The sequence below is a fragment of the Hypanus sabinus genome, chromosome X2 (genome assembly GCF_030144855.1).
Source record: "Hypanus sabinus isolate sHypSab1 chromosome X2, sHypSab1.hap1, whole genome shotgun sequence".
Lineage (NCBI taxonomy): Eukaryota > Metazoa > Chordata > Chondrichthyes > Myliobatiformes > Dasyatidae > Hypanus > Hypanus sabinus.
The window spans coordinates 22,459,200-22,481,204 of NC_082739.1; the positions used below are offsets into that span (position 1 = coordinate 22,459,200).

General features: G+C 42.9%; 1 protein-coding gene across 12 annotated transcripts in view; it reads left to right on the plus strand.

The window, feature by feature from the left end:
* The first annotated feature begins 437 nt into the window (after positions 1–437).
* The window catches only part of LOC132385203 (neural cell adhesion molecule 1-like), a 786,620-nt gene continuing 765,052 nt past the window's right edge, over positions 438–22,005 (plus strand). For all 12 annotated transcript variants that reach the window (XM_059957108.1, XM_059957113.1, XM_059957106.1 and 9 more), the window contains exon 1: positions 438–594. In XM_059957108.1, the coding sequence (XP_059813091.1) occupies positions 543–594 (52 nt within the window). In that variant the 5' untranslated portion in view covers positions 438–542. The remainder of the gene's footprint in view (positions 595–22,005) is intronic.

The window sequence follows — 22,005 nt, forward strand, 5'->3', positions numbered from 1 at the left end:
AGCAGGGAACCTTCTCCTGTTGAAGTAAAAAAACTACGAACACAAAATGGGAAAAAAAGTAAAATATACAGGGGTCGGGCTGGATCTGAGGAGAAAAATGTCCATTTGGTCTTTGGATTCCCAATATCCGATTTTGCAACCTTGCCGCTGAGCTTTGATGTCTACACCCGACGATGGTTGATTTTTTTTTTGGTAACTCATTAGTTGTTATAAAGCACAATTTGGAATCGCAACGGCGGCGTTTCGCGGGATCTATTGTCTTCGCGCTGCAGGCGCAGAGAGGTGATGACCCAACCTGCGGGGAGGTGGAGGTAATCCACCGCGGGCTTTGAGAATTTCCGTGGGCGGATGGATCTTGAGAAGGAGGGGAATGAGCGGGGCACTACTTGCGGAGAGACGGCTGGGTGGGCGGGAGAGCGGCGAGCGGACGGAGACGGCCTGAATTAAAGGAGCGCGGAGTGATCAGGTGGAGGCAGAAGCAGCAGCGAGTGGGCGAGAGCGCGGAGCGGACGAAGGCTGGAGCGGACTGAACAGCACCAAGTATGTCACAAAGCAGGACTTTCCTCTCTGGGCTTCTCCTGTTCACTACCACAGGTAACAAACATACATTTATCTTCTTCAATGCAAATTAATGAATGCACTTGAAATTCTCAGGGTAGCATAAAAATTGGAGCAGTGAGCAACATTGCATCTTAATTTTCTGCAAAACCATAATTTCGCTGAGTCCAATGTGCGATTTATTGCAAAATTTTCTCCCGTTGCACTAAATGCAGCTTAGCGCAGTGCTTGTGTTTGCACCTGGGGCAGGGGCTGTTATTTAGTGCAATCCAGCGGTTTCTTTGTCCTCGCCTGGTCAATAAGCTGCACTGCTGGCGTGTGGCGACCGCTCTCCCGTGGAGCCTGTGCATCGTTCCGAAATCCGAGGATGCTCCACTGCTGCGCCCTGGGTTTGCATTGTTCGGCTTCTCGGGGACAATTTGCAGTAATTCCCGTGAAATGCAATCAAACAACCCACCACCACCCACCTCCCATCCAAACCCCCCTTCCCCCGGCCAGCTGGAAGCCGGTCACCGTAGCACAGGGAGATCCCATTCTTAGTGGACAACTGTCAGCTCCCGCCTTGGGGTGCCCGTTCCTACAGGATCTGAAGCTGGGGATGTTTGGTGGTGGTACCGGGGAGGAGGGTCCCAGAAGCTTTTGGTCGGTGCCTTGGGCTGATCCGTTGGCAAGAGCATTCCCTGGCACGGCTGCCCGTGGGCATTGCCAACCGGCCGAAGAGGTGTGTACATGGTGGGGTTCACTTGGGGTAAGAGATCCGCTAGCCAAGGCGAACTCCAGCTGGGGAGATGGGGATCTGCGGTTGCCCACGGGTACTGATAGGACCATTATCCAGTTGCTTAGAACGGTTCGCGGGGCAGTTATCTCCTCTTCGTGAGGGTGGAGTCTGTTTTACACTCAGTCCTTTACACAGACCTCCCTCCCTTGTTGCTCACGAAATCTGTATCAATCAGCCTTATTCCCTTTACCCCAGAGAGATGGGACCTGGGGAGTGTCTTCAACCCCAAAGAGATTGGGCGTGAGTGGGATCCAGGGAGAGGGACGTGCGTTGGTGGGGTGGGGGCACCTTTGGGTGGAGATACTATTCTGGGATCCTTGGCACCGATGCGCAGCCCACAGCGAACATCAGCCGGCTAGATGGAGCAGGTCGTTTGGTTGGGTGTTCACTATTAGGAGAGCAAGAGCTCTTAGAAACCTGGGCGACTGCTCACGGACCTGAACCCCATATTAAAACCTCCTTTTGTTTTAAAAGAAGGCGATTTGTTTGCACGAGTATGCTCTTTTAGGATCCGCAAGCTGAACTCTGGAACCAGAGCTGTGAAATGTGAGCTTTCTCGTAGCGGAGCAAACCCAGACCAGTGTATGTAGAATAACCACAACACGTCTGGGCGGGAGGCTTTTCCGAGCTGTAACTACCTCATTAATGTGATACTCCATAGCTGCACCTACAGAGAGCAAGGCAGCCTGTTTCCAGCCGTTTCACAATCTACTCTTGTATCTGTAAGCGGCGGAAAATACTAAAAGGGGAGGGGGGAGGTGTGCTTCATATTGGGTGTGACGCTGTGGTACATAGTATGTCTGATGGATAAGTGACTTGAGAATATCCCTTGCACTTTGGACAAATTAAATATTCTTGCTCGTTCCTCGATTGTTGATGTATTTTTACGAAGTCTGATTTTAAAATTTTAAAAAAATTGAAATCCTTTGCAGTTGGGCATGAAAAAAGATGTTGTCCATAAACGAACCCTTTGTATGTGAGAGCTACTTTAAGTGCATGGCTTAAAAATGTCCTGATGATTAATCTTTTAAGTTTAGTGGAATCAATATTCCTATTATTGATACCAAACTGTATGGATTTCAAGGTGGAAGGGATGGATATTAAGACCTTAATAGATCGGGCACATTTGAACAATTGTGTTTCCAAGGAAAATAGTCGGCTTCTCACTGGTTGATAAATGCAGCCTCTTTGCTGCTCACTTGGCTGGCACTTGATTCCAACTATAGCCTTGAAGGAAAGGAATCCCACTGGTCTGAAGCAGAGCCAAGGGGTCAAATGGAATGATGAAATTTCTGGCTTCAGGTGCCACGAGTTTCGAGAGGAAAGGAAAGCTACAGAGACTGTAAGGATGCCTCGGAGCATTTCTGAAGCTAGTTTCAGTGGTTAGTGGATAAGTTAAAATAGATACTGGGAGACCAAGGTAGAATAGCAAAATGATAAGAGGTTGTAATTAAAATTCAAAGGAAATTTATTATCAAAGTATGTATACCATATAAAACCTTGAGATTTGTTGTCTTGCAGGCACCCTCAGGGAAACAAAGAATTGCAATAGAATCCCATAAGATGGAAGACATTAGGGACAAGACTGGTTCTGTAGCCCACCTGATTTTATGGAGATTAATATTAGAGAGTGTATAAATACAGGGTTTGTAAACTCAATGGGTTCCTGTTACAATGCTTCCATTATAGGTGATGCACAATATTCAGATGTTTGCCTGTCCAGTTTTGTTATAATAATTGGCCTCCCCTCTGTCTTGGGTCTCCCAGAGACAGATGCTGGTGGCCTCCCTTGAGCATTCTCATGTGACATTCCTTCCCTCCTCCCCCCACCCCCACACTTAGCTACCTGCCCCAGCACTCCTTTGAGCTGATTAGGTTAGACCCTTTAGCAATCTGCTTGAAATATGAGAGCTTGCTGTGAGTGGAAATGGGTCAGAAATCTATAAGCCACTATTTTATTGGTGGGGGGGGGTAGTGCATTTGTCAATGGTGGAGGAAGAAATGGTTTGGAAGCACTGATACTGGACAAGAGAGTCCTGTGATTCTTGTTTGATCAGATAGTGCAATGCTATTATAGCTCTGGTCATTATGCAGTTCAAACTTCAATTCCTGCCACCGTCTAAAGATTTTGTACTTTCTTCCCATGAACCTGGTGGGCTTTTCAGGGTGCTTCACTTTCCTCCCACAGTCCAAAGATATAACAGTAGGTTAATTGGTCATTGTACTGTAAATTGTCCTGTGATTAGACTAGTGTTAAATAGATGTGTTGCTGGATGGTGTGACTCAATGTGCTAGAAAGTCTGTATCTCTAAGTAATGAGATGTTTTGAGGTATGTATCAGAAAATAGTGGTATTTCCGTGGGTTTTTCATATGGTTTATAATTTCAGTGAAGTCAAATAGTTTCATTGCTGCCCAGCCATTCTCCAGGATGTTAAGGTTGTTGACACATGAGAAGCTTCAACATCTGGAATCGGGAACAAAAAAAAACTGCTGGAGGAACTCAGCAGGTCAGGCAGCATCTGTGGGGATGAAGGAATAGTTGATGCTTTAGATCAAGACCCTGCACCATGATGCTGGACCTTATTCCTGGAACATTAACTATACCTTTACTTCCATGGTAAGATTGTTGAGTTCAGAGAATGTTCAGCAAAAGCAAAAAGTGGAAAAAAAAACAAAGATTTGCAGGTGCTTTAAGTTGATAACAAAAACTCACCATAGTGCAGAGGCTGAGCAGGTTGGATCACAGCTGTGGAATGACTAAGGCAGCTGGTGTCAGCCCTCAATAAAAGAGCCTACACCCAGAACATCAGCTCCTCCCTGGATTGCTGAAGGTTTCCCGTGTTTTCTCTGTAACCACAATCACCTTGTGCAAGGGGATGGACTAAGGACTTCTTCAGATACGATCCTGCAGTTTGAGGTGGCACCTTCCATTGTTTTTTTAATATAGAGATACAAAAGCTTCTAAGGGGTTTTCCTTTGAACATGTAGGCTATTTGGCCCCTCATACCTGCTCCATCATTTAGGAAAATTGCGGCTAATTGAATAGTTCCATGTCCTGTTTCTATACTTAACCCCCATATCCCTTCATTCTCTTGCTATCCAAAAATTTAAAAACTGCTGATAATTACATAGATTTAGTTTTGTCGTATTTGGAGAGAATGGAACTTGGAGTAGGTAGTACATGTGAGTAGAGAAGAGTCAACATTGCTGATCATAGGAGCTTTACTTAGACACACTAAGACATAGGAGCTGAATTAGGCCTTTCAACCCATCAAGTCCACTCTGCCATTCCATCATGGCTGATTTATGATCCCTCTCAACCCCAAACTCCTGCCTTCTCTCCCGTACCCTTTGATGTCCTGATTAATCAAGAACTTATGAACCTCCGCTTTAAATATACCCAATGACTTGGCCTCCACATTTGTCTGTGGCAATGAATTCCACAGATTCACCACCCTCTGGCTAAAAAGTTCCTCATTTCAAAGCAGACATTTTTGTGCAGCAAGACTATAATGGTGAATGATTCCACCCCAAATTGTGACATTTACACTTTATATCTTACAGAATTAAGTTTTATTATAGCCACACCTGTAAAGCTATTGATTAAAATAAACTTACCCAGTTTTAGTACCATTGATTAGCAAAAAAGCAGAATTCTTAAAGAAAAGAAATTAGCTTGTTCTTTCTATATATTTCTCGCTTTCAGTTCTTAAGCTTATCACCCCTTCTGGGGCATAGGTTGCCAACAGCAGCTAGCCAGAGTCTGTCCTGTGCCGAAGATTTACCAGGTGTAGCCCATCTTCTTGGTGTATCATTCCTCACCCAAGGATTAGGACTTTTTTTATAATGATATATCTGTTTTGCACTATTTTAATGTAAATACTTAATATACATATATACTTACTGTAATTACTTATTTTTTCTCTGTTATGTGTTGCATTGAACTGCTGCTGCTAAGTTAAATTTCATTACACATGCCAGTGATAATAAACCTGATTCTGTTGGTATTTCTGCAGCTCCGGGTTGTTACAGGATGGGGTTGCTAGCCCCATGCCCAACTCTCCTCCTTTTGCAGCTGGGCTTGAGACTGTCCATGTCAGTTACAACACTTTCAGTTCTACCAGAGATTAAAACCAGCCTGTGGAAAACAATGGAAGTGCATTATCCTTTGTTTTTTTTTGTCACAAAGTGTGCTGTATTTCCAACTTCTTTTCTTCAGGTACTTCAATGTATTCTGTTTCTGGAGTCATGAAGTTATAGAGGTGTACAGAAAAGGAGCAGGTCTTTTAGCCAGCACACACAGAATGCTGGAAACTCAGCAGGTCAGGCAGTGTCTGTGGATGGAAGTAAACATTTCAGACTGATGCACGCTAAGCATCAAACATTTGTTTTACACCAATGCTTCCCTCTCCTCATCTACAGCCTCCACTCCCAGTTTCTACCCCTCATTTACACACTTGGGGATATATTTCCAGTGGCCAATTAACTTATCAACCTTGTATTTTATTATAAGGTGGGAGTAAGCCAGAACATCTGGTTCCAGGGAGAGAATGCAGTCTTCTCACACAGCTCTGGAGGTCAGGATTGAACCTGAGTGAACAATTGTTTGAGGAAGCGGCTCTACTGACTATAAAACTATAAGACACAGGAACAAAGTTAGGCCATTCAGCCCATTGAGTCTGTTCCACCATTCCATCATATTTATTATCCCTTTCAACCCATTCTCCTGCCTTCTCCCCATAACCTTTGATGCCCTTACTAATTAAGGACCTATCAAATTCTCTTTTAAATATACCCAATGACTTGGCCTCCACAGCCATCTGTGGCAAAGAGTTCCACAGATTCAACCCCCTCTGGCAAAAGAAATTCCTTCTTAGCTCTTTTTTTAAATGTACCCTCTGGTCCCAGACTCCCCCGCTATAGGAAACATCCTCTCCACATCAATCATTAAAAAACTACACAATCTACAACTCGTTCTCAGTTTATTTATTTGTCTGTTTACTTTTTTGTATCTGCCAATGATAATTCCCACAAAAGTGCAGCAAGGTAGGAGCAGAATTACTGTAATTCAAACTTCACTTTTCAGTTTAGAAGTGAGAAGGAATGGACTATGCATACATATTGCAAATTGGCTGTGATATTTTATTGACAGAAGAGACTGCAGATGCTGAAAACTTGGGAGCAATAGACAGAAAGTTGAAGGAACTCGGTGGGTCAGGCAGCATCTTTGGAGGGAAATGGACAATGTTTTGGATCAAAACCATTCATCTACCCAAATGAAGGGTCTCATACCAAAGTGTTTATTGACCGTCCGTTTCCCTGCCTGTCCTGCACAATTCCTCCAGGATTTTGTGCATGTAATATGCCTGTTCATTAGTTGGAGATGAATGACTTTATTATGAATGTTCTAAGTGCAGCTCTGTACATTTTTCAGAATTTTTTTAGAATCTGGAGGCTAATGTTTCACTACGAAGGACCATAATACCATCAGTGATGATCTATCCCAGTTCTTACCATCAGTGAGATGGTCAGATTGGATTGAGATTCAGGATAGACAAGTGCAAGGATCCAGCTGCTGTTCCCAATCAACATGAGCAGTGGAACAGGAGAACTACTCAGAGTTTATTATGTTTCTTCTCCTTTGTTAAACCTAAATCAGAATGTTCCTCAAAACTCCACTGACTGTTTCTTTGTTTCCTCTAACAACCAAAAGTATGACTAGTTTACCTTTTCAAAATGTTGCAAAGACACTCCTCTGCTTTTGTATTCCGAATGTTGCCCGCCGTGAATTTGCATTTGGTCTGTCCTTTTATTTGCCTTCCAAGCACAATCCAGGGCTCTGAGTATTTTAGTGCACAGAATATCTTTTACTTTCCAAAGTCTACTGGAGTGTAACATGAAATTGAAAATGTGAACAGTGGATATAAATAGTGAACTGTCCATCAGGGGTTTTATTTGTCTTTGTCCTCTACGGTTTTTTGTTGATTCTATTGTGTTTCTTTGTATCTACTGTGAATGCCTGCAAGAAAATGAATCTCAGGGTAGTATATGATGACATATATGCACTTTGATGATAAATTTACTTTGAATTTATTGTCTAGATTGCGAAATTCATCTTGCACTCTTTCGACTAGAGAGTGTATATAAATATTGAGAGGATACTCAGCATCATCTTGCTGAACTCCTCGTCATGTTTTGACTGTTTGTTCCCTGTGTGTTTACTTACTCTGCTGTAACTAATAAATGTAAATTGATTGAGTGCCCCTGTGGAATAATAAAAGCAACAATAAAATTCTTTCATTTCGTTGCCTGTTGTCTGAAGGCAGGCTGTGCATCTTGGGACCATTTTCTTGACCACCATAACTAAAGTGGCAGTAATGAGTTACAGCAATGCAAACGTTGTGTCTAATGAGAAACGTCCATTTCTCTTCCATTTGGAGTTTGTTCTCCATCTGTGCCACTGATGAGCTCTCCGTGCTTTTAGCCAGAGAGATCAATGATTTTGTCTTTCTGCCCATTTATATGCAGAGCATGGTGCTGGAAAGGAGGACAGCCTGTGCCGAAGGCAGGGATGAGCCTAGCAGAGATGCATTTTCGGGAATGGTGACAGAAAATGTTGCCACCATTTATATCTTTATTTAGAGATACAACATGGAACAGGCCCTTGTTACGATGAGCCATGCTGCCTGGCAACCCTCCCATTTAACCCTAGCCTAACCACAGGGCAGCTTACAATGACCAGTTGCCTAATTCTGCTCCCATGTCTTATGGTCTTAACCTACTAATTGGTACATCTTTGGACTGTGGGAGGAATCTGAATGCAGACTACTTTAATCGGTTCAATAGGTACATTTAATGTCAGAAAAATGTATACATATACATCCTAAAATTCTGTTGATGGAGGAACAAGAATAATTTTGATGGTCTATTGCAGTAGAAGTTCATGGGATAGTGGCCTGTGTCTGTCACACACAGTTGAAGTTAATAGGAAGGAGGTACTAGAGTTTAAGGCCATAAAACATAGGAGCAGAATTATGCCATTCAGCCCATCAAGTTGTCTCTGCCATTCCATCACGACTGAATCAAAGTTCATAGTAAATATATATCACCATCTACAACTCTGAGATTCATTTTCTTGCAGGTATAATCAATAAATCCATCATACAATAATAATCATAATAGAATCAATGAAAGACTGCACCAACTTGGGCATTCAGCCAGTGTGCAAAAGGCAACAAACTGCAAATACAAAAACAATAATAAATAAACAATAAATATCAAGAACTCAAGATGAAGAGTCCTTGAAAGTAGTCCATAGGTTGTGGGAATATTTCCGTACTGGGGCGAGTGAAGTTATCCCCTTTGGTTTAAAAGCCTGATGGTTGAGGGGTAATAACTGTTCCTGAACCTGGTGATGTGAGTCCTGAGGCTCCTGTACCTTCCTGATGACAGGAGTGAGAAGAGAGCATGACCTGGATGGTGGGGATCCCTGATGATGGATACTGCCTTCCTGTGACAACACTTCATGCAGATTTGCTCAATGGTGGGGAGGGCTTTACCCATGATGGACTGGGCTGTATCCACTACTTTTTGTAGGATTTTCTGTTCAATGCCTTTTCCCCATAACCTTTGACATCCTTATTAATCAACGCTATCAACCCCCACTTTAAGTAAACCTAATGACTTGGATTCCACAGCAGTCTCTGGCAATAAATTCCATGGATTCACCACACTCTGCCTAAAGAAATCCCCCCTTGCCTCTGTTTGTGGATGCCTGGAATGTGCTGCCTGATACGATGGTTGAAGCTAATGCATTGGATGCTTTTAAGAGATGTTTGGATAGGCACATGAATGTGAGGAAGATGGAGGGACATGGACATGGTGGAGGTAGGAGGGATTAGAGTTTGGGTGCTTTTGATTTGCTTTTTGGCTGGTTTGGCACAATGCTGTGGGCTGAATGGCCTGTTCCTGTGCTGTACTCTTCTAAGTTCTAAATGCCATTACAGTGATGCAGTAACCTGCACTTGGAGGATTTATCTTTGATAGCATATCACTTAGCAAAACTGCACACAACAAGATGGACAAACAACCAATATACAAAATACAACAAACTGTGCAAACACAAAAGAAAAGGAAAATAATAAATTAGCAATAAATATCAAAAAATATGAGATGAAGTGTGAGAAAGTGAGTTTGTGGGTTGTGGGAACAATTCAATGATGGGGCGAGTGAAGTTATTCACAAGAGCCAGATAGTTGAGGGGTAGTAACTGTTCCTAAACCTTGTAGTGTGAGTCCTGAGCTCCTGTACCACCTTCCTGATGGCAGCAGTGAGAAGAGAGCATGACCTGGGTGGTGGGTTTCCTTGATAATGATGCTGTTTTCCTGTGACAGTGTTTCATGTAAATGTGCTCAGTGGTTGTGGCCTTTACTTGTGAGGTTTGGGCTGTATCCACTACGTTTTGTAGGATTTTCAGTTTAACGGCATTGGTATTTCCATACTGCTGTGATGCGGCCAGTCAATATACTCTCCACCGCACATCTATAGAAGTTTGTCAAGGTTTTAGATGTCATGCTGAATCTTTGCAAACTCCTGAGGAAGTAGAGGCATTGCCAGGCTTTCTTCATAATCACACTGATTCTGACAGGAAATAATAAAAGTAGTGGTGGTGGGATGGTTTAATGGGTGGATGGTAGTGCACAGTCCTGCTGCTGTCTGTGAAGAGTTTGTACCTTCTCATGACCAGATGGGTTTCCTCCAGGTACTCCGGTTGGTTTGTTAATTGGTCATTGTAAATTGTTCTGTGACGAGGCTAGGGGATTTCTGGGCGGCGCGGCTCGAAGGGTCTGTTGTGCACTGTTTCTTAATAGGTAAGTAAAGAGATGTGATCTGTCTTGTCTTACCAAGCTTGTCCAGATATTGAGAATCAGAATCAGGTTAAATATCACTGACATTATCGTAGAATTTGTTGTTTTGCAGTAGCAGTACATTCCAATTCAGGAAAAAAAAACTAAATTACAATAAGAAATATATTAAATAATTATCTGAAGTAAGTCATGCCAAAAGAGTAAAAACAGTGAGATAGTATTAATAGATCTCCATTCAGAAATCTGATTGTGGAGGGGAAGAAGCTGTTCTTAAAGCATTGAGTGTGTGTCTTTGGGCTCCTTTACATCCTCACTGATGGTGATAATAAGAAAAGAGCATGTCCTGGATGATGGGGTCCTTAATAATTTATATCTAGTCCTTTGTCTTTTGTCAAATTACTTTGTTCAGAGGTCGAGGAAATGCGTACGAGGTGTGGAGAGAAAGGTGAATGTTCTCGAATCAGTCTGAACAGTGACAGTTTTACATTTATACTTTCCATTTTTACAGCTGTGCTAAAATAGGATTTAATTGTCACGAGAGCTGTGTGGCAGGAAGCTTTTGGCAGTTTAAAATACAGGTCTAAATGTTGCAGGAGGCAGATTCAGCACTGTCTTGTTTCATGGTGACATGAAGACGTTGACAGCACTATCATGCAGTTATTAAATTCTTAAGCCTTTTGTGAAAATTGTGTAATTTTCAGTTGTGGCAGGTAGGTCCTTTTTTTTCTGTATGAGCATCTTTGACATTTTTTTGCTAAAGCAGTCAGCAGCCGCTGGATGTTTATTGAAGATGTTACTTAATACAAGGGAGGACACTGTTCCTTCTTTTCAACCAATCTTTGGATGATTTAAACTGCTGGCAAGAGTCACCATGCTTGAAGAGGTATATTGGAGGCTGTTTCCTGGTAAACCCGCAAGCTGCCTCTGCATATTAATCACTCCGTGAATGAACACTGGCCTTATTTGCATTGTGAGACTCTGAGAACCCGTGTAGAGTGCCTGAGAAAAATAAAAAGGGTTGGTAAGGGTGGAGGGGGTGGGATCTGTTTGAAGGGGGGGGGGAGGAATTGCAATTGTAATTTTGAAAGGGTTTTTATCCATTCAAGTGGAAGAACTGAATGCAAGGGAATTAGCAAAGTGTTTTGTGCGTGAGCTCTCCCATTTGGTGACCACATTTCACGTTGTTAGCGTAGCTGTCCTGCAGGGAGTTGGTACATTGTGATGGGTTTTTAACTGGGAGTGACTCATCTTTGGATGATGTAATCAACAGCTCTGATAAGCTCAAGGTACATGCTGAATAAACCTCCTGTAAAATGGCTCTGTCATTTTAAGTGTGCACACTAGTGACCTCTACCCCACTGAATGGTAGAAGGGGCTGTTTGCTACTGTGAATGTCTAAAGCTTGAGGAACCAAAGTGTGTGTGTGTGTGTGTCTGCCTGCCTCTTTTTTGCTCTGTCTCACTCTGTGTCTCTGTCTGACTGTGTGCCTCTCTCTGTGCCCCCCATTTTCTCTCTACCCCACTCTACCCACCTATCTCTATCTATCCTCTCTGTCTCTCCCTTTGAGCTGGCTTGAATTATTTCTGCAAAATACTATCGAAACTGAAGAATTTCTATTTTTAACTTTCTGAATTAATATAAGACCTTCATGATGCCTTGCACTTGGCTCTTGCCTCTGAATCTGTTAAAGCTGCCAGTGTGCATCAGAAGTAGCTTCAGATTGCATTTTAGAGATTACTCCGTATAACAGTGATTAGTGCGTGGTATGCTTTAATAAAAGGTCATGTTGTAAATCCTGCTGATACAATAGAATGTGTCATTGCCTTGAATCATTGATGGCCCACTGCTCCATCCAGGAAATTGAAATACTGTGACATCAAGTTAGCAAAGATTTTTCCTGGTGGCCAACCATTTTAATTCCTATCCCCATTCCTGTTCTGACATGTTGGTAAATGACCTCTCCTTTTGCCATGATGAGGCCACTCTCAAGGTGGAGGAGCAACACCTCATATTCCATCTGTGTAGCCTCCAACCTGATGGCATGAGCATTGATTTCTCCTTCTGGTAATTTTTTTTTACTTCCCTCTTCTATTCTCTACTATTTCCTCATCTCTTCTGTTCACCTGCCGATCACCTCCCTTGTTGCCCGTCCTCCTTCTCTTTCTCCTATGGGCCACTCTCCTCTCCTATCAGATTCTTTCTTCATCTATTTGCCTTTTCCACCTATCACCTCCCAGCTTCTCACTTCAACCCATCCCCACCCTCCTGGTTTCACGTATCACATTTTAAATTGTCCTACTACCCCCTCCCATCACATTCTGGCATCTTCCCCCTTCCTTTCCAGAGGTGATGAAGGGTCTCGGCTAGAAACTTCAACTATTTATTCATTTCCATACATGCTGCCCGACCTACTGAGTTCCTCCAACATCTTGTGTGTGTTGCTTTGGATTTTCAGCATCTGCAGAATCTCTTGCATTTAAGATTACAAATGGTTGCATAAAACCACTTCCACATTATGGCTGTTCCCCTGTGCACATTACGTTATGTGGCAACCCACATGCCATCATGAGAGCTTGTTGCTGGTTGATTGAGTTTTTATCCACAGTTCAACTGCTGGTTCAAGCAAATTAGTCATCACAAAGCATCGCTGGTGTCCTAGCACATTAGTCTGTTCCGTTCTGTCACAGAGCCACAGATGGAGCTGTTTTGTGTCCTCATAGAAACAGGAGAACCTCTTGAGCAGTTCTGGTCATTATTTACAGCCTGTTGTCAATTGGAAAGGACAAGCACCTCATAATCATAGAGCACTAGATTAACAGGCCTGTCTGCCCATCTAGTCAGTGCTGACTTGATCTTCTGCTTTGCCCCATGTTCCTGCATCTGGACAGGACAGTGTAGCAGTTAGCATAATGCTTTACAGTGCCAGTGACCCAGGTTCAGTTCTGCCATTGTCTAGAAGGAGTTTGTATGTTCTCCCTATGACTGTATGGGTTTCCTCAGACATTAGTAGGTTAATTCGTCACATGGGTGTAATTGGGCTAGAAGGGCCTGTGTGTCTCTAAATAAAATATTTCCATGCCCCTCCTATCTCCTTGTGGGCTAAACTTTGTTCCTGTAACTGGGAGATGTGAGCAGTTGTTTCAGGTCTGAGTGATCATTTGAGCAACAAGACTCCAGATTTTTGTCATCTTTGACTCTGCCTACACACACAGAAAGCTGGTCAGAGATGCATTTATATTCGGTGTGGTAGGGGTACTTGGTCTCTGCTCACCACCTCTCACTATAGCACACTATAGAGAATTGGAGACCTTTTCAGTGTTGTTCAGTTCAATACCTAAAGCCAAAGCAACAGGTAATCCAGGTTGATGTGATTTACAACAGTGACCATTGCTCTTAAAAACACTCTTTGGCTCCAAGAAAGTTGTGGGGTGATGTGGGATTGAGAGCAGAGATATTTAAATGTCTCTCTGTCTCCCTGCCTCATTCAAATTCACCTGTAGTTCAATGTGTGTCCAGAGAGAAAGTGGTGCAAATAAGATGTTTGTGTAATTTGGAAATTCAGAATCTTCCTTTATTTATGTGCCCTCTCTGATGAAAGAGTTGCCTCATCTCCTGCTTGACTCTAGTCATTTCCCCTGAGTGGTGGTTTTCCATTTCTATCCACTTGGACCAGCGAGTTAGCTGTTCTTCGCTAGTTACCTTCTATGATTTAATGAACACATAAATTCTGTTTTGTAAATACCACGGTAGTGTAGTGGTCAGCATGATACTGTTACATCTTGGTGCGTTGGAGTTCAAATCCGGCACCCTCTAAGAAAGTTTGAATGTTCTGGATTTTGCCTGGGTGCTCCAGTTTCCTTCCACAGTCTAAAGATGTACCGGTTATTAGGTTAATTGGTCATTGTAACATGTCCTCTGATTGGGTTAGTGTTGGATGGGTGAGTTGTTGATGGGCTGGAAGGGCCTGTTCAGCTCTGTATCTCTAAACGAAATAAAATAAATGACCCGACTTTTAAAATAAATTAGCTGCTCTTTTGTTGACTGAATTTTCAGAATCCTCAAATATTGTCTATGGATATTTGTGAGATGTCTGGACTATCTTTGGTCTGATACGACACATTGAATGCGAAGTAACAGCATCATTTTGTGGCAAATTATTAAAAGCCACCCTTTCAATTGGTTTTACTGGCCAAAGATGGACGGGGCAGTTGGAAAATGAATTGGCCTCCTGAGTGCAAATTGGGTGACCTCAGGAGTATTGTGAGCTCAAAATCCATGGAAAGCCTGTCAAATGATTTGGAATAATGTTTTTATGCTGTACCATGACCTACAGGCAGAGTCTGGGTAAGTGATAAATGGTTTTGTGGTGGTGACTCCTTTTCACTGGGTTCTGATTCCAACCAAAACTTGTTTGTTTGGAGCCATACCAGTGATCAGAGAAGAGACTTTCATTGCAGAGTGCTGGATTTCTTTCCCAGAGAGAAGCAGTGAAAGGGCACTCTGCTAAATCTGCTGCCTCGGGCTCCCGTCCTTACAAATGTTATTTCTACTTCCTCCACAGTTGATCATGAATAATGCTCAGCCCTATGCAGCTGCAGTACTCTTTATTAACTTCCATCCCAAAGCAGGAATTAATCACATTCGTGCATCTTTAGGTGCTAAAGACATTGAAGAGTTGAAATCCTTGCTGCAATGCTCTTTATTAACTTTCATCCAAAACAGGGATTGTTGCAGATTAATCACATTTGTGCATCTTGGGTGCAAAAGCCATTGAAGAGTTGAATCAAAATAAGAACCAGGTTAATATCACTGTCAGAGGTTGTGAAATTTGTTAACTTTGTGGTAGCAGTACAATGTGATACAACATGAAATAGATAAAATCTGAATTTAAAAAATATATGTATATATTAGTAAAATAAATATTAGTCAAATAGTTAAAATAAATAAGTGCAAAACAGAAGTAAAATAAGTAGTGAGGTAGTGCTCATGGCTTCAATGTGCATTCAGAAATCAAATGGGGAAGAAACTGTTCTTGAATCGCTGAGTGTGTGCCTTCAGCTTCTGTACCTCCTACCTGATGTTAACAATAAGAAGAGGGTGTGTTATCACAAAGTACACTGCAGATGCTGTGGTCAAAACACGTACAAACAAGCTGGATGAACTCAGCAGGTCAGCATCCGTTGAAAGGAGCAGTTAACGTTTCGGGCCAAGACCCTTCATCAGGACTGAAGAGGGAGGGGGCATGGGCCCTATAAAGAAGGTGAGGGGAGGGGGAAGGTGCCAGGTGAAAAACCAATCAGAAGAAAGATCAAAGGGTGGGGGAGGGGAAGCAGGGAGGGGATAGGCAGGAAAGGTGAAGAAGGAATGTAAGGGGAAAGCACTATGTGTAGTAGAAGGAGGCAGAATCATGAGAGAGGTGATAGACAGCTGGAGGAGGAGGCAGAGTGCAAGTGTGATAGGGGAAGGGTGAGGGAGGGAATTACCGTAAGTTGGAGATTTCGATGTTCATGCCAAGGGGTTGGAGACTACCCAGACAGTAGAAGTGGGTATGTCCTGGGTGGTGGGAATCCGTAATGATGGATGCCGCTTTTTTGAGGCATCTTGAAGATGTCCTGGATACTACGGAAGCTAGTACCAGTGATGGAGCTGACTGATGCAACTTATGTTGATCTAATGCAGTAACTCCCCCCCCCAACCACCACCGATACCAGCCAGTCAGAATGCTCACCACCATTCACCTGTAGAAATTTTCAAGTGTTTTAGGTGATATGTCAAATCTCCTCAAACTCTGAAATAGCTGCTGTCATGCCTTCTTATAGCTCCATCGATATGTTGGGACCAGGTTAGCTCCTCAGATATATTGACACCCAGGAACTTGAAACTGCTTACTCTCTCCAGTTCTTATCCTGCTATGAGGATTAGTATGTGTTCCCTCGTCCTACCCTTTCTTAATACTTAAAGTGGGTTTAAGTTGAGAAAGATTAAACAGTTGACTTTTGGCTCTGAGGAAGGGTTTTGGCTCAACGTCAACTGTTTATTCCTTTCCATTAATGTTCCCTGACCTGTTGAGTTCCTCCAGCATTTTGTGTGTGTGTTGCTCTGGAATTCCAGCATCTGCACAATCTCTTGGGTTAAAGGTTGACTTTATTTGTCATATGTACATTGAAACATGCAGTGAAATGAGTTGTCATTTTTTAAATACTGCTTTTTTATAAGTAAGATAGCTTTTATTGGATGAGGAGGCCACTTCTAGTTGACAATAAGCAGGAGGTTCTACAGATGTACAACTGAAAGTATCCAACTGTCTGCTTGCAGCACAGGGATACAAAAGGCTAAAGAGAGTCATGCCCAGTCCATAACAGCCACAGCCTCCACCCTTGACAGATGCTGCCCGAAGAAGTGGCATCTGTCATCAAGGGTCCCTACCATTCAGCACAAGCCCTCTGAAGTCCCACATCACCAGGTCAGGAACACCGACTTTTCAATGGCAGTTTGGTTCTTCAAACCAACCTTCACAGCTACTGGATGGTTTTTGGGGGGTGGAGGGAAGAAAAGGAACTTATTTTGTTGCTGTTGTTGATGCTGGTGTTGTTTTGCTGACCATTGTGGGCACAGGATGTGTCGTGACATTTGAGGGCTGCCCTCAGCACATCCTTGGGTCTGTTGGTTGTTAATGCCAATGACACATTTTCTGTATGTTTCAATGTATGTGTGATAAATGAATCTGAACCCTAACCATATCTCAACAATGAAACATCCCTTGCACTACTATGGACTTGCTTGTGATCGAGCCTCTGGTTTTTCTCTGATTAAAATTTTGCTTTTGATGCCATCTTAAGTTTCTTCCCCCAGCCAGTTAATCTGATCAACGATTTTAGGTATCCCCGACACACCCCTCAGTGTAAGTACTGCACTGTAAGTATTTTAAACAACTTTTTATACTGCTGTTGACATTGTAAATACGTGCTGGTGTTTATGTATGTATTACATTTTATTACATGTTGGTACTTTATATAATATTTTATTCTGTATAGTTGAATGTTTTGTTGTATGTCGTGCCTACACAGCACAGCAAGTTCCTAGTACATGTAAATGTCTGTGGTGAATAACATTAAATCTTGATCTATTTGTACAGTGCTTTTCCTCACTTGTATAACTTATGCATAGTCTACAGTATATTCTGTGTGTTGACTCTGATGTTGCTGCAAGCAAGTTTTTTCATTGCACCTCTACCTTACATGACAATAAACTCAACTTGAGCAGGTTTGTGAGAACGGAGTGCGAGCAATGTTGAAAGTTTCCCGAAAGCGCTGTTCTGAGTAGATGCTGATGGTGCAGTGTATTTTATGCCTGGATGCTGGCTGAAGTGTGATGATTGTTCCCCGTGGGGTAGACCAGTTCTTTGGAGAGACATTTTCACCAAGGTTTGGGTTCCCAAAGCTGTCATTACACCATCTTGCACTGACGCTGCAACACCTGCGTATGTTGTTCACCAGCTGGATGGGAAATCACTGTGTCTGACTCTGACCTGTCTCCATTCCACTCACTGTTTTACACGTGGCACTCCAGAGGCAGACGCACTGGCTTTCCAGCCAGATCAAGAGCAACATGTACAGGGGTCCCAAGTGGAGGATTCTTCTGTGATTGTTAAAGTGATGGTTGTAACCAGAGGTGTGAAGTAGTCTTAGTTGTATGGGGCCACCCTGTTAGACTCAAGAATTGGCACAACAATGAAGTCAGTGTTTGTCAAGATTTCCAGTGGACTAAGGATGAAGATTGTAGGAAGTACAATACGATGCCTAAGATTTTTGAACAGCACAGTATTTATCAACATGGAGAGCGAGTTTCTAAGTCTGATGAGAGCAAAGGATGTTGGGTTTGGCAAGGCTGGAGCACTGCAGGAGGGGTATGTGATAGGTGGCAGAGAAGTAGTGCTGGGAATAGGGCTTGGAACAGGTGCAGACACATCCAACCCTGAGGCACCAGGCAAGGTCATTTGATTACAAACAATTGGTTTATTAATCATTACTGAGTGTCTCTCTGGTGCTTCCCACTCCCTTCCCAGACATGATTCCCCTCTCCTTGGCCCCATCCCACTCTCAGTCCACAATAGAGACTCATTATCAGAATCACTCACATTGGTCATAAAATTTGCTTTTTCTTTTGTGGGAACAGTACAGTGCAATACATAAAATTACTGCAGTACTGTGCACCCTAGCTACTGTGTGTGTGCATATATAGTGTTGGAGTGGTGGGCACACCCTGATCCATCACGGTCACAGCCCTCCCCCACCATTGACAGCATCTTTGGGAGGAGAACAAGGTGCTGGAGGAACTCAGGAAGTCAGGCAGCATCTATGGAGGGAAGTAAACAGGGTGGCACGGAGTGTATCAGTTAGTGTAACTCTATTTCAGCATCAGTGAACCAGGTTCAGTTCCCACCACTGCCTGTAAGGAAATTCTACGTTCTCCCCATGGCCGTGTGAGATTCCTCTGGGTGCTCTGGTTCATGTGTGTATAATTGGGCAGCATGGATTCTTTGGGTTGGAAGGCCCTTTTACTGTGCTGTATCTCTAAATAATTAAAAATAAACAGTCGACGTTTTTGGGCTGAGACGCTTAGTAAGGACTCACCATTGTGAGCAGTCCTGATGAATGGTCTCAACCCAAAACATTGACTTTTAATTTCCATCTATAGATGCTGCCTGACTTAGACCACAAGACATAGGAATAGAATTAAGCCATTCAGTCCATCAGGTCTGCTCTGCCATTCCATCATGTCTGATCCTGAATCCCACTCAACCCCTTACACTTGCCTTCTTGACATATCCTTTGATGCTCCAACTGATCAGAAAACTATCAATTTCTGCCTTAAATATATCCACGGACTTGGCCTCCACCACAATCTGCGGCACAGCATTCCACTAATTTACTGCTCTCTAGCTAAAAGAAATTCTCCTTTACCTCTGTTCTTAAGGGTTGCCCCTCAATTTTGAGGCTGTGCCCTCTCGTTCTGTATACCTCCACCATAGGGAACATCCACCCTATCTAGTCCTTTCAACATTTGGTAGGTTTCAATGAGATCCCCCTGCATTCTTCTAAATTCCAGTGAGTTTAGAAGAATGCCAAATGCTCCTCGTGTTAACTCCTTCATTCCCGGAAACATCCTCGTGAACCTCCTCTGGATTTTTTCCAATCCTTTCTGAGATATGGGACCCAAACCTGTTGACAATACCCCAAGTGCAACCTGACTACTGTCTTATAAAGGCTCGGAACTATTTCCTTGTTTTTATATTCTATTCCCCTTGAAATAAATGTCAACATTGCATTTGCCTGACTCGACCTGTAAATTACCCTTCTGGGAGTCTTGCACGAGGACTCCTAAGGACTCTGCTGTTTGAACCTTCTCCCCATTTAGATAATAGACCGCACTATTGTTCCTTTTACCAAAATGCATTATCATACATTTCCCAACACTGTATTCCATCTGCCACATTTTTGCCCATTCTTTCAATTTTTCTAAGTCCTGCTGCAATCTCATTGCTTCCTCAGCACTACCTACCCCTCCACCTATCTTTTATCATCTGCAAACTTTGCCAGAAAGTCATCAGTTTCATACAATGTCAAAAGTAACGGTCCCAATACTGACCTTTGAGGAGCACCGCCATTGAAAGCCGACCAGAAAAGACCCCCTTTGTTTCCACTTGCTGTCTCCTGCCTGTCAGCCATTCCTCTGCCCATGACAGTATCTTTCCTGTAACACCATAGGGTTCTATCTTGTTAAACAGCCTCATGTGTGGCACCTTATCAAATCCCTTTTGAAAATCCAAGTAAATGACATCCACTGCCTCTCCTTTGTCCACCCTGCTTGTTAATGTTGCAGCTACATAGGACCCTGGTCAGACTCCATTTGGAGTACTGTGCTCAGTTCTGGTCGCCTCTCTACAGGAAGGATGTGGAAACAATAGAAAGTGTGTAGAGGAGATTTACAAGGATGTTTATCTAGTCTAGTTTATATCATATCTAGTCCTGACACAGGGTCTCGGCCCGAAACGTCGACAGCGCTTCTCCCTATCGATGCTGCCTAGCTTGCTGTGTTCCACCAGCATTTTGTGTGTTGTTTGAATTTCCAGCATCTGCAGATTTCCTTGTGTTTGCTTTATAAGGATGTTGCCTGAATTGGGGAGCATGCCTTATGAGAATAGGTTGAGAGAATTCGGCCTTTTCTCCTTGGAGTGACGGAGGATGAGAGGTGACTTGATAGAAGTGTACAAGATAATGAGAGGCATTGATCGTGTGGATAATCAGAGGCTTTTTCCAATGGCTGAAATGGCTAATACGAGAGGGCATAGTTTTAAGCTGCTTGGAGGTAGGTACAGAGGAGATGTCAAAGGTAAGTTTTTTACACAGAGTGATGAGTGTGTGCAATGGGCTGCTGGCGGCAGTGGTGGAGGCAGAAATGATGGGGTCTTTTAAGAGACTCCTGGATGGAGCTTAGAAGAACAGAGGGCTATGGGTAAAGCCTAGGTAGTTCTAAGGTAGGGACATATTTGACACAGCTTTCTATGTTACTTCCTCGAAGAACTCTAACAGATTTGTCAGGCAAGATTTCCCTTTAGAGAAACCATGCTGACTTTGACTTATTTTATCATTAGTGCCCAATTACCTTGAAACTTCATCCTGAATAATAGACTCCAAAACTTCTTAAAGAACCGAGTGACATTTGTGATCTTCCAGTCCTCCGGGGCCATATCAGAATCAAGTAATTCTTGAAAGATCATGACCAATGCAACTCTTATCTCTTCAGCAACCTCTCTCAGGACTCTGGGATGTAGTCCATCTCGTCCAGGTGATTTATCCACCTGAAGACCTTTGAGTTTGCCTCACATTTTTCCCTCTGTAATAGCAAAGGCACTCACTCCTGCTCCCTGACACAGACCTCTGGCACACTGCTAGTGTCTTCCACAGTGAAAACTGATGTAAAGTAGCCATTACATTTATCTGCCATTTCTTTATCCCCCATTACTACCTCACCAGCATCATTTTCCAGTGGTCCAATATCAACTTCATCTCCCTTTACTCTTTATATAACTGAAAGAAGACCTTTCGTATCCTGCTTTATGTTATTAGCTAGTTTGCTCTCATATTTAATCTTTTCCCTTCTTATAGCTTTTTGGTTGCCTTTTGTAGGATTTTAAAAGCTTCCTAATCATCCAACTTTCCACTCCCTTTTTCTACCTTATATGCTTTTTCCTTGGCTTTTATGCAGTCCTTAATTTCCCTTGTCATCCTACTTCTGTCCTTTGACAATAATTTCTTATGTGGGATATATCTATCCTGCACCTTGTGAACTATTCCCAGAAACTTCAGCCATCTTTGCTTTGCCGGCATCCTCACCAGTATACTCCTCCAATCCACCTGGGCAAGCTCCTCTCTCATACCTCTGTAATTCCCTTTATTCCATTGCAATACAGATACACGTGACTAATGCTTCTCCCTCTCAAATTGCAATATGAATTCATTCATATTATGATCACTGCCTCCTAAGGGTTTCTTTACATTAAACTTCGGAATAAAATCTGGATTAGTACACAACAGCCAATCTAAGATAGCTTTTCCCCGAGTATTCAACAAATAACATAGGCTTTTAACAAATATCCCCTCTTGCGATTCGACACCAACCTGATTTTCCCATTGCATGCCTTTTCCAGCTCCCTTTGCAATCTCACACCCACTTCTTGGCTGCTATTTGGAGGCCTATATATGATTCCCATAATGGCTGCTGAGTTCCTCCAGCACTTT